Genomic DNA, 12,716 nt, shown 5'->3' with positions numbered 1-12,716 from the left:
TGTCATTGTTGCTAGCTATCTGGCCATCCAGAATAACAACAAGACACAGACTTCTGCCCCATGTGAAGCGTGCACATCGTTTTCGTGACATTGTCTGCTAACCCATCTATGACAGAGTATGTTTTTCCTTTTAACAAAAAGATGGTACATTTGGTTTCTTACCATCCAGACCTCTTATACAGTAAAGCACATATTCTAAACTGAATGTCATACAGTATTTTTATGTCCAAATATTTGATGACCATCTATTATACATAACAACCCAGACACCCAAAACACTTTCCAAATGCCATGGTTTGGTGTGTGTATTCAGGTGTTTGTGTGTACCATGTATAGGTCTTGAGTAACATGTTGGTTACCCACAGCGTGTTAAAGGGTTTCAATGAAGGGTTTATATCAGACAGGCCTGGGTAATGGTTCTGACTGAGCCAGTCATCTTGTGTTGTCTTGATAATAGCTATTTACAGCGCCTTGCAGTGAGACACCGGAGTGCTGCCATATAGACCAGTGGTTTCAAATGTCATAATGCCTTTATTTATGCACCATAACAAGGCTCCATTGCAGTGTGTGTGTGTGTGTGTGTGTGTGTGTGTGTGTGTGTGTGTGTGTGTGTGTGTGTGTGGTTTCGGACTGGCTCAGTAGGGGAGACCAGGGGTTGGTTGTCTCACGGGCCAATTCATGTTAGCATGACAAAACATTGAGGTGAGAGGAATGTATGTCTTTTTCATAGATGAAAGTAAAAAAATTATATATATTGTTATTTTCTTTGTAAATGTTTAAATTATGGGAGTATCCATAAATAATTATGTTTGTTGAACAGAGATGTTTCAAATGTTGTTTCAAACCAATTTCTGAGTTCCCAGGTCATGCCATGTGGTAAGTAATATCTTAACTAGCATTAGTGTTGCCTCTCTCTGACACACATATTTTTCCTGTCACGCACCCACACACACACGCACGCACATACACACATACATACACATACATGCATACACACACATACATACACACACATGCATACACACACATACATACACACACATGCACGCATACATACACAAATGTACTTTTTTTTTTATTCTCAAGGCATAAAATGCTGTATTTCGTTCGATCAAAGAAAGGCTTAGCTATTTCTAAGGCTGTTTGTCATTTTTCTTCATTTCCTGATACAAAAGAATAAGTTACTAGTGAACATTGTGACAACCAACCCAGCGATTGGGCTGGTTGTCACAAGTGGACAGTGTGTTTGATGATTTATAACTCCATTGGAGTTAAAAAGGGTAAAAACGGTCCTCATTTTAATCCAAGATTTATCCTAATATTGAAAAGAGTCTTGTAAGACACTGGTGCTGAGAAATAGACATGAGAGTAAGAAGTGCGACAACCAACTCCGGTCTCCCCTACACATGACAACCTTGGAACTATTTTGCAGAACAGGAACAAGGAGTTGAGACTGAGAGGAGTTTTTATTTTTTACTTTAAGTCTCTAGTTGAGTCATTTATATACAGATATTGGATCTTAATTTGATGATCAGGTGAAATGGACATGGTGGTTGTGTAAGAGGCCCTCAGGTCAGATCCTATCTGATGCCACCAGATCTGGGAGACAGGTGTCTTGTCCTCTCTCTAATGCTGAAGTCAACAGATCTCCAACAGATTCAGGTGAAATGTGCTGATCTGTCTATTCCTATCAGACATGGGGGAACATGAAGTTCATTCTGTTTGATGGAAAGGTTATAGTGTGGATACTTTTCTGTTTTATGTCAAATAGGTTTACGGTTAGGGTTAGAGTTAGGATTTCAGCTGTAAGTGCAATGAATAACCAAAGTATTTCTTTATCTACTTCTCCAGAGTCAGATGAGCTCACGGATACCATTTCTGTCAATCCAGCATGACTTCTGCCACGTTCAAAACAACTGGAACCTCGGAACTGGAAAATATCAGACTTCCGTGAGTTCAACACAACTGGGAACTCAAAAAAATACATTTGGAGCGGTCATCTAACTAGGAATTCCAAGTTGGGAACTCTGACCTCTTTCTAGTGCTCCGACCTGAAGATCACTGACGTCATGATTCAATCTTGTTTTTTTCCGAATTCCCAAAAATCACAGTAAATCCAAAGAATGCCGGACTTTGATGACAAAGCTTCATGAAAAAATTTGCCCACAAGAAGGATCGCCATGCCACCTTCCTATTCAAGTGAGCACAGCACAACGGAGTCCAGAAATGTATTGCATGCTGCTGCATATATGATGTAATATGCCAGGGAGATATGTACAGTGCCTTGCGAAAGTATTCGGCCCCCTTGAACTTTGCGACCTTTTGCCACATTTCAGGCTTCAAACATAAAGATATAAAACTGTATTTTTTTGTGAAGAATCAACAACAAGTGGGACACAATCACGAAGTGGAACGACATTTATTGGATATTTCAAACTTTTTTAACAAATCAAAAACGGAAAAATTGGGCGTGCAAAATTATTCAGCCCCCTTAAGTTAATACTTTGTAGCGCCACCTTTTGCTGCGATTACAGCTGTAAGTCGCTTGGGGTATGTCTCTATCAGTTTTGCACATCGAGAGACTGAAATTTTTTTCCATTCCTCCTTGCAAAACAGCTCGAGCTCAGTGAGGTTGGATGGAGAGCATTTGTGAACAGCAGTTTTCAGTTCTTTCCACAGATTCTCGATTGGATTCATGTCTGGACTTTGACTTGGCCATTCTAACACCTGGATATGTTTATTTTTGAACCATTCCATTGTAGATTTTGCTTTATGTTTTGGATCATTGTCTTTTTGGAAGACAAATCTCCGTCCCAGTCTCAGGTCTTTTGCAGACTCCATCAGGTTTTCTTCCAGAATGGTCCTGTATTTGGCTCCATCCATCTTCCCATCAATTTTAACCATCTTCCCTGTCCCTGCTGAAGAAAAGCAGGCCCAAACCATGATGCTGCCACCACCATGTTTGACAGTGGGGATGGGTGATGAGCTGTGTTGCTTTTACGCCAAACATAACGTTTTGCATTGTTGCCAAAAAGTTCAATTTTGGTTTCATCTGACCAGAGCACCTTCTTCCACATGTTTGGTGTGTCTCCCAGGTGGCTTGTGGCAAACTTTAAACGACACTTTTTATGGATATCTTTAAGAAATGGCTTTCTTCTTGCCACTCTTCCATAAAGGCCAGATTTGTGCAATATACGACTGATTGTTGTCCTATGGACAGAGTCTCCCACCTCAGCTGTAGATCTCTGCAGTTCATCCAGAGTGATCATATCTTTATCTATATCTTTATGTTTGAAGCCTGAAATATGGCAAAAGGTCGCAAAGTTCAAGGGGGCCGAATACTTTCGCAAGGCACTGTATACTGTAGCTAAGAAAGTAATACTAAGTGTATGTTGTGTAGTGAGTTGTTAGTAGCCCATGTGACTCACCCTAATAATGGGGTCCCTTTTCCCCTCATAACTTAGCCTACTGTTCTGACTTGGTGGTGCACATGTAGCTTATAGCCTGTTTTAGAGAAATGTCTTCATCAAATATTGTAAGAGCTTTCATTGTCTGCTTATATGCCCCATTTATTTATCCTACGGTTCTGACTTGGTGTACAGGGAGAATACTGTAAGAATGGCCCATGTTCTGAATTCTGTCGCTGTACATTTTAAAAGTGCTGAACAAATAGTTATATTGACTACGTCCGTCCTAGCTCGCTCATTAATCTCTTAATCAAAATTACGGATTGCCCCTTATCCGCTCACCACTCTCTTATGCCATAGTTTCTACATCTCAATTGTTAGTAGAAACCACATTTATTTAAGCAAGTCAACCATAACAGCTATGTTTTAAAAAAAGGCAGTGAATGAGGCTGAATGAACTGTTTCGCTGCCAGACAAGGCTCCTCTGATAGCCAGGTGTAACGGTCGTAAGGATTCCCTGCATGGTGCTGAAAAGAAACAGTGCCCCAATAGTTTGTGGGCACCGTTTTCACCCTTATAGTGCAATTCATTTATTGCATAGTGTTGTGTCGTGGCTTTGCTGGCAATTTGTTTTTGAGTTTGCCCCACCAAGATTTACATGCTAAAATTGCTACTGCCCCCTGGTGATTAAAACAGTTTTTATGCATAAGACACATAACAGATTTAACACATGCAGTGATTTAAATAAAATCATATTCTTTATTTTACAAATTTGCACAATAGTGGAATAGTGGTGAAGACATAAAAATAAACACACTTACTCAAGTGCATACACACACACACACACACACACACACACACACACACACACACACACACACACACACACACACACACACACACACACACACACACACACACACACACACACACAATCCCGATTTATGACACTGTTTGAAGGCTGACAATCTGTGGGTTGTCAAAGGGGTCGAACACACCTTATCTGAGGCTTTCTTCAGGGAGGGACGTTCCTCCAGAACCCTGGGAGTGTGGACACCATTGGAGGTGTGAAGATGGATGAAATGAATGTTACTGTGTGAATTAAACTGTCATGTTACAAATGTTGATATGTTTTATTGTACTCTAAGTGCTATGAATTTATTGTTAAAGGGAAACTGTGTGATTTTGCTAGCGGATAGTTCAAGGAGGAGCGACACAGAATGGTGACCCTCCTCAGTTGATGGGGATTTCTTCACGCACGCGCACAGACACACTCCTCATACAGCATACACACATGAACATTAACACAAACAGACCCAGAATACTCACAAAGCATATCATCGCCTTCCTTACTTCGATGGGCAATCAGATCACACATAGTCCAGTTAAACCATTTCACATTCACAATACTCAAATGACCCAGTGACTTTATCTATAAAAATTGAATGTGAACTGTGAAATATACACAGAGGGGGGTGCTGCTCAATGGTGGGTGACTCCATTCTGCCACGACGTAAACTACAACCCCATTTCTTGAGTCTAATGGAATAATCCCCATAAAAGTGACCAGGCTAGTGACTGATGGGGAAAAACCATTGGCTAATGTTTAGTCAACAAGGGTTGCCATTTTCTGATTTCAGTACAGATGATGTGATGTAGCTTAACAAATAATCATGAACAGTGTTCATGATGTCAGCATTAATCAGTAAAATCAGTTTTGATTGTCTATGCAATTGCTTGTGACGGGAGATCCCTATGTTTGGGTAAAAATGAAATTTTCACTGTTTTCATTTATTGAGGGTGGTGACACGAGTGAAAGAGGGAGGGACAGTAGTGAGACAACGTGGGAGGAGTGAGAGAAAGAGATGAGGAAGAGAGAAGTAGAGACTGGCAAAGAGAGAGTTGGTAACAACAGCAAACAAGTGAAATAAAACACATTTTTTCACATTCTTTTCCCCTTCAAATCTTCCTGTTCCTCCTCAGCAACTATCCTCCCAGATCTTACATTGCCTTGGACTACAGCTCCAATAGTGCACCTCTCTGTTACTTCCTGTGAAGCTCTCAGGTGATAGGTGGGTTCTAGACCTCCACCTGACCCTGGGTGAGGTGAGTTCTGAGCTGCTGGGCTGCATTGGTGATCTTCTTCTGGTGTCCCAACAGGTTCACCCCCAGGTTCTGCACATCCCTGAGGGAAGGAGAGAAGGAGAGAGTTCAGAAAAGTATCCATTGCTTATAAAAGCATGATTAGCATTTTATGGAAATAACTTTATTGATATTGAAATGGAAGCCCAGGACTCACTCCATAGTTAGCCTGCTGACTCGGTCCAGTGTGTCCAGATGTGCCCTCTCAAACTGGTCCTTATACCTGTCCATCCTCAACGCTGTCAGCCACTCACTGACCGTCGCCACCGACGACAGATCTGTGGGGGTGGGGCTTAGCAGTGGCTGGGTGGAGCTTGAGTTGGAGAGGGAAAGATTGAGATCGAAAATGATTGGCCTAACATAGCAATGATTCAATACATTTACATGATAACGTAATACATGCTCTCCTAAGATCACTGTTTGTGAATGTGATCCATTACGTCTGCTGTGTAAAATATGGAAGAAAAGGCAGATGGGAGGTGTAGTCTAACCGGGGTTGCTCTGCCTTGAGGGAGGCAGGGTGTCGTATGAGCCTGTCCAGGGAGGAGAGGAGGGAGTCGAAGCCTAGCCGGTCGCCCCTCTCAGCCTGCCAACACTGCAGCATCAAGGAGTGGAGAGCTGGAGGACAGTTATGGGGGGCTGGGAGACGGTACTGGTCTGCTACCGCCTTCATTACCTGTATTATAGGGAGGGAAGAGAGAGAAGGTAGGGGAGGGGAGAAGAGGGACAGGGGCAGGGAGAGGGAGAGAGGCAAAGGGAGAGAGAGTGGCGAAGGGAGGAAGAGCAAGGAGAGAGAGAGAGGGGGAGAGAGAGAGAGAGAGAGAGAGAGAGAGAGAGAGGGGGAGAGAGAGGCAGGGAGAGGGGGGAGAGAGAGAGGCAGAGAGAGGGGGGAGAGAGAGAGGCAGAGAGAGGGGAGAGAGAGAGGGGGGGAGGCAGAGAGAGCGGGGGGGGGGGGGGGGGGGAGGGGGAGAGAGAGAAAGAAGGAGGAAGGGTATTAGTAACCATCTGGATGTTAACAAGCTGCCCTATATAGAGAGGTCCCATCAGTACAGAGGGACTTAGAGATTATTAACTATTCTGTTCAGCTGTCAGTGGGTTTAGTCACTGTTTGGCTCTCGCTTAACCCTCCCACAACTCACTTCCTGATTGCTCATGTCCCAGTATGGCCGCTCGCCATATGACATCACTTCCCACATGAGCACTCCGAAGCTCCAGACATCACTAGCTGAGCTGAACTTGCGATGCTGGAAGGCCTCCGGGGCTGTCCACCTGACAGGAATCTTACTGCCCTGAGAGGAGAGAGAGGGAAGAGTGGTTGAGAGAGGAGAGAGAGGGATGAGTGGTTGAGGACTGTGAATGTTGTGATCTTCTATTAACATAAGTAGTCTTTTAGAGTGGAAATACAAGACTAATCATCATTAAACAAACACAGAAGCATATCAACAGGAAAACTCAATTTCCCAGCAGCATGTACCAGTGAGGCAGTGTAGGTGGGCATGTTATGGTCCAGACCCCTCATGAGGCGCGACAGCCCAAAGTCAGACACCTTACACACCAGGTTAGAGTTGACCAGCACGTTCCTGGCAGCCAGGTCCCGGTGGACAAAGTTCCTCTCAGAGAGGTACCTCATCCCAGCCCCAACACCCCTCACCATCCCTACCAGCTGGAGAACACTGAACTGGTCCTCATTCTCCTGGGGAGTGAGAGAGATGGAGAAATAGAGAGAGATAGATTATTGTCAGTTATTGTAATATAATGTACTGTTTTCTCAGTCTCACCCTGAGGAGTTAGTTATTGTGTACACACGTTGTGTAGATGGGAGTTGTAGTTCTTTGTCTAACATGGTGTAGCTGTTGTAGCTCTCACCCTGAGGAAGGCATCTAGTGGTCCATTCTCCATGAACTCAGTGATGATCCTCTCTGGTGGGTTGTGGGTGACCACCCCCTCCAGCTTCAGCACGTTGGGGTGGTCAAACTGTCCCAGCACCCCCGCCTCGGTCATAAACACTGCCTTCTCTCTGTCTGTCACGCCCCAGCGCAGCGTCTTCACCGCCACCAGCACCTCCCTACGACCCAGGGGCCGGTAGCGCCCCCGAGACACCTCCCCAAACTGGGCTGGAGGGGGTGGGGGAAAGGGTGGGAGAGAGAGAGACAGAGATATTATGAGTTGAGTTTGGACCCAGCTTGACTCCTGGCCCAACTTATGAGCTATGAAAACACCTGACAAGCTTTTTACAGAACTATCCCTGTAAGCATGGATCAAACCAGGACTCCTACCTGCACCAATCACTTCTTCTATCTTAAGGTGAGAGGGGTCGATCTCACGGGCAAACTCCTTGACCGCCTCACTGGGGTCCTCATAGGTGGAAGGGTCTACGTAGTACTTCACCCCCCCTGACAGAGGGAACACACAGAGCAGGGATGGCTGTAGTGAACCAGAACAATAACAAAATAGGGCCTGTGGAGTGTGTTGATGTACAGTATTTGGCCCTAGACTTGGACATGTCTGGGTCAAGCCATGCTGCGTGACATGCTGCGTGATGGCAGAACACTGAGCCCAGAGGGATAATGGCACCCTCAATAAAAACATGCTGCGTTTGTACAAGCAGAACATGTATTTCTTCCTCTCCTCATCTTTCTCCCTCCTTATCCCTCTCCCTTTCATTGCCCACGTCTTTTTCTTGCTGTCTCTCTACAGATGTCTCATGCTGTCACTCTCTCTTCTTCTCTGTCTTTCCCTCCCCTCTCCCCCCCTTTCTCCCACAAGCCCTTGGGGTTATGATGGTAATGGGCATTAGACACGGTCACTACTTCCATTCTCCTCTATAACACAGTGCAGAGGCATCCTCTGCACCAACATGTCAACAACACCATAGAAGTAGCATATACTGTATGTGCAGCTGAGAATATTACAGACAGAATGGTAATAATAGCCATCATACACCCTGACTCACCTTTGTGGCTGATGTACCTCTGGAGTCTGTCACTGTAGGGGCTCTCCCTCCTCTTACTGAGTAAAGACAACAAACCAGTGTTTCAGAACATTGCACTGTGTGTGTGTGTGTGTGTGTGTGTGTGTGTGTGTGTGTGTGTGTGTGTGTGTATGAATGACATGATCATGTATGTGTGGATAGGAGTAAAGGACCCACTCACCTGCGGAACACAAAAACGACCACTATCGCCACAACGACCAGGAGGAAGGCTGCCCCGCCCATCACAGAACCAACCAATAGAGGGAGCCGATTCTGGATCTGCTTAGAACTCCCCTCTGAAAAAGAAAAAGTGAGAAGCAGAGAGCAATTTAGAGGGTGTGTTTGACTGTGTGTATGTGAGTGTGTGTGTGGTGCGTGCATTTGTGTGTGAGTTACCCAGAGCCAATGTAGTGAAGTAGATAGTATGACTGTAGGGGCCATAGCCTCTCTCGTTGCGGGCCCGGATCTGGAAGGCGTAGATGGAGCCGGGAGCCAGATAGTTGACGGTCACTGTGTTGGTCTCACTGAACACACTCACTGCACTGTCCTCATCTGAACCCTGGGAGAGAGGGGGAGGGAGGGATGGTTCAGTCTCTGGGTGTATGTACTTGTGTCTACATGCATGTGTGTAGCCTATACCTTGTCGTAGTATCTGAGCTGGTACTCCAGTATGTCTCCATTGGGTCTGTCAGGCTGTGGCCAGGACAGGGTGATGGAGTCTGGGGCTCGACTCAACTGGTGCAGGCTAGGGACCGGAGAGGGCACTAGGAGAGAGAGAGAGAGAGAGACGGTGAGAGAGATGTATGAGTTTTGTAAAGAAGAGGGAGGAAGAAAGAGGAACTGGAGGGAAAACATAAGCTGGCCTTGCCAGATCATGTAATTTCTGTAGTGACCAGATGGGGGCAGCATGACACAGACTAGTGAATGAGCCAGCTCTGTAGAGTGCTGTATGGCCAAAGACTTGTATAACTGACCCAAGATAGACCAGAGCCTGTTGTTTCCAATGGGAGAAAATGAATCATAGTGGGAAGAACAAGCAAGGAGGTGGGCAGAGCTAAGCACAAGCTAGTGAGATCCTATTGGAGCGTTCTAGCATTTTTGTGCCGCTACCATGTTGTGTTGCTATCATGTTGTTGTCATGTTGTGTTGCTACCATGTTGTGTTGCTATCATGTTGTTGTCATGTTGTGTTGCTACCATGTTGTGTTGCTACCATGTTGTGTTGCTATCATGTTGTTGTCATGTTGTGTTGCTACCATGTTGTGTTGCTACCATGTTGTGTTGCTATCATGTTGTTGTCATGTTGTGTTGCTACCATGTTGTGTTGCTATCATGTTGTTGTCATGTTGTGTTGCTACCATGCTGTGTTGTCATGTGTTGCTGCCTTGCTATGTTGTTGTCTTAGGTCTCTCTTTATGTAGTATTGTGGTGTCTCTCTTGTCATGATGTGTGTTTTGTCCTATATTTTTTTATTTTAATCCCAGGCCCCGTCGCCATAGGATGTCTTTTGCCTTCTGGTAGGCCGTCATTGTAAATAAGAATTTGTTCTTAACTGACTTGCCTAGTTAAATAAAAAATACAATGAATTAATTAATTTGGGAACGCCTACTATGAAGTGCCCGTCTCCAATAACTCAATAAGCCCTTGCACTCCTCCTAAACAACAACATTTTTAGAAACGTTGGCAAAGGGTAAAGTATAAAAAACGCAGCCCATTCTGTTTGTTACAGATTATAGTTTTGGAAACAGAAAACTGTATGGAGATCAAATGTTTAATCAATGAGAAAATGAGCAGAATGTCGCCAACTGGGCTTCCTCTGATCACCATATTTGGTAGTGAGTTGAAACGCCAACCAGATGCTTCACATTTACACATCCATTGAAAAATCGGTCTCATTGTTCTATCTGTGGTATGGACTTGCCTGCCAGACTTAGCTGTGTATCTATTAGAATTCCTGTCATTTCACCACCCCAAATGCTTTCTCTAACTCACAGAAGGCAACACAGAGGTTATAACAACCTAATAATACCATTATTATTAGCAGATCTCTGGCCGTATGGGGGCTTCAAAATGTTATTTGTTCAAATCTAATTGGCTATTAGAAATTATTTATTTTCAAAAGGAGGAAAATAGCTAAATAAAAAGTTACAAGTTTCTCTCTGTCTGTCTATAAACTGTCTGTCTATACTGTCTGTCTATAAACTGTCTGTCTGTCTATAAACTGTCTGTCTATAAACTGTCTGTCTATAAACTGTCTGTCTATAAACTGTCTGTCTATAAACTGTCTGTCTGTCTATAAACTGTCTGTCTATAAACTGTCTGTCTATAAACTGTCTGTTTGTCTATAAACTGTCTGTCTATAAACTGTCTGTCTATACTGTCTGTCTATAAACTGTCTGTCTGTCTATAAACTGTCTGTCTATAAACTGTCTGTCTATAAACTGTCTGTCTATAAACTGTCTGTCTGTCTATAAACTGTCTGTCTATAAACTGTCTGTCTATAAACTGTCTGTCTGTCTATAAACTGTCTGTCTATAAACTGTCTGTCTGTCTATAAACTGTCTGTCTATAAACTGTCTGTCTATAAACTGTCTGTTTGTCTATAAACTGTCTGTCTATAAACTGTCTGTCTATACTGTCTGTCTATAAACTGTCTGTCTGTCTATAAACTGTCTGTCTATAAACTGTCTGTCTATAAACTGTCTGTCTATAAACTGTCTGTCTGTCTATAAACTGTCTGTCTATAAACTGTCTGTCTATAAACTGTCTGTCTGTCTATAAACTGTCTGTCTATAAACTGTCTGTCTATAAACTGTCTGTCTGTCTATAAACTGTCTGTCTATAAACTGTCTGTCTATAAACTGTCTGTCTATAAACTGTCTGTCTATAAACTGTCTGTCTATAAACTGTCTGTCTATACTGTCTGTCTATAAACTGTCTGTCTGTCTATAAACTGTCTGTCTATAAACTGTCTGTCTATAAACTGTCTGTCTGTCTATAAACTGTCTGTCTATAAACTGTCTGTCTATAAACTGTCTGTCTATACTGTCTGTCTATAAACTGTCTGTCTGTCTATAAACTGTCTGTCTATAAACTGTCTGTCTGTCTATAAACTGTCTGTCTGTCTATAAACTGTCTGTCTGTCTATAAACTGTCTGTCTATAAACTGTCTGTCTATAAACTGTCTGTCTATAAACTGTCTGTCTATAAACTGTCTGTCTGTCTATAAACTGTCTGTCTATAAACTGTCTGTCTATAAACTGTCTGTCTATAAACTGTCTGTCTGTCTATAAACTGTCTGTCTATAAACTGTCTGTCTATAAACTGTCTGTCTATAAACTGTCTGTCTGTCTATAAACTGTCTGTCTATAAACTGTCTGTCTATAAACTGTCTGTCTATAAACTGTCTGTCTGTCTATAAACTGTCTGTCTATAAACTCTCTGTCTGTCTATAAACTGTCTGTCTATAAACTGTCTGTCTGTAAACTCTCTGTCTGTCTATAAACTGTCTGTCTGTAAACTGTCTGTCTGTAAACTCTCTGTCTGTCTATAAACTGTCTGTCTATAAACTGTCTGTCTATAAACTGTCTGTCTATAAACTGTCTGTCTGTAAACTCTCTGTCTGTCTATAAACTGTCTGTCTATAAACTGTCTGTCTGTAAACTCTCTGTCTGTCTATAAACTGTCTGTCTGTAAACTGTCTGTCTGTAAACTCTCTGTCTGTCTATAAACTGTCTTTCTATAAACTGTCTGTCTATAAACTGTCTGTCTATAAACTGTCTGTCTATAAACTGTCTGTCTATAAACTGTCTGTCTGTAAACTGTCTGTCTATAAACTGTCTGTCTATAAACTGTCTGTCTATAAACTGTCTGTCTATAAACTGTCTGTCTATAAACTGTCTGTCTATAAACTGTCTGTCTATACTGTCTGTCTGTAAACTGTCTGTCTGTAAACTGTCTGTCTATAAACTGTCTGTCTATAAACTGTCTGTCTATAAACTGTCTGTCTGTAAACTGTCTGTCTGTAAACTGTCTGTCTATAAACTGTCTGTCTATAAACTGTCTGTCTATAAACTGTCTGTCTATAAACTGTCTGTCTATAAACTGTCTGTCTGTAAACTGTCTGTCTATAAACTGTCTGTCTATAAACTGTCTGTCTATAAACTGTCTGTCTATAAACTGTCTGTCTATACTGTC

At 42.9% G+C, this 12,716-nt stretch overlaps 1 protein-coding gene across 2 annotated transcripts in view; it reads right to left on the bottom strand.

Moving 5' to 3' along the window:
• Positions 1-4,143: 4,143 nt before the first annotated feature.
• Positions 4,144-12,716, bottom strand: part of LOC139421928 (eph receptor B6) — an 85,399-nt gene continuing 76,826 nt past the window's right edge. Inside the window, exons 9-19 of one of the 2 annotated variants that reach the window (XM_071173067.1) lie at positions 9,160-9,284; positions 8,917-9,079; positions 8,702-8,816; positions 8,503-8,558; positions 7,826-7,942; positions 7,416-7,663; positions 7,024-7,242; positions 6,689-6,838; positions 6,041-6,225; positions 5,707-5,862; positions 4,144-5,592 (exon numbers count right to left, since the gene is read on the bottom strand). In XM_071173067.1, coding sequence (XP_071029168.1) covers positions 5,487-5,592; positions 5,707-5,862; positions 6,041-6,225; positions 6,689-6,838; positions 7,024-7,242; positions 7,416-7,663; positions 7,826-7,942; positions 8,503-8,558; positions 8,702-8,816; positions 8,917-9,079; positions 9,160-9,284 — 1,640 coding nt within the window. In that variant the 3' untranslated portion in view covers positions 4,144-5,486. The remainder of the gene's footprint in view (positions 5,593-5,706; positions 5,863-6,040; positions 6,226-6,688; positions 6,839-7,023; positions 7,243-7,415; positions 7,664-7,825; positions 7,943-8,502; positions 8,559-8,701; positions 8,817-8,916; positions 9,080-9,159; positions 9,285-12,716) is intronic. The other variant, XM_071173074.1, reaches the window with a different exon arrangement.

The sequence above is a fragment of the Oncorhynchus clarkii genome, chromosome 2, assembly GCF_045791955.1.
Source record: "Oncorhynchus clarkii lewisi isolate Uvic-CL-2024 chromosome 2, UVic_Ocla_1.0, whole genome shotgun sequence".
Taxonomy (NCBI): domain Eukaryota; kingdom Metazoa; phylum Chordata; class Actinopteri; order Salmoniformes; family Salmonidae; genus Oncorhynchus; species Oncorhynchus clarkii.
The sequence above is the reverse complement of the archived record's forward strand: the minus strand, read 5'-3'. Positions and strand labels throughout refer to the sequence as shown.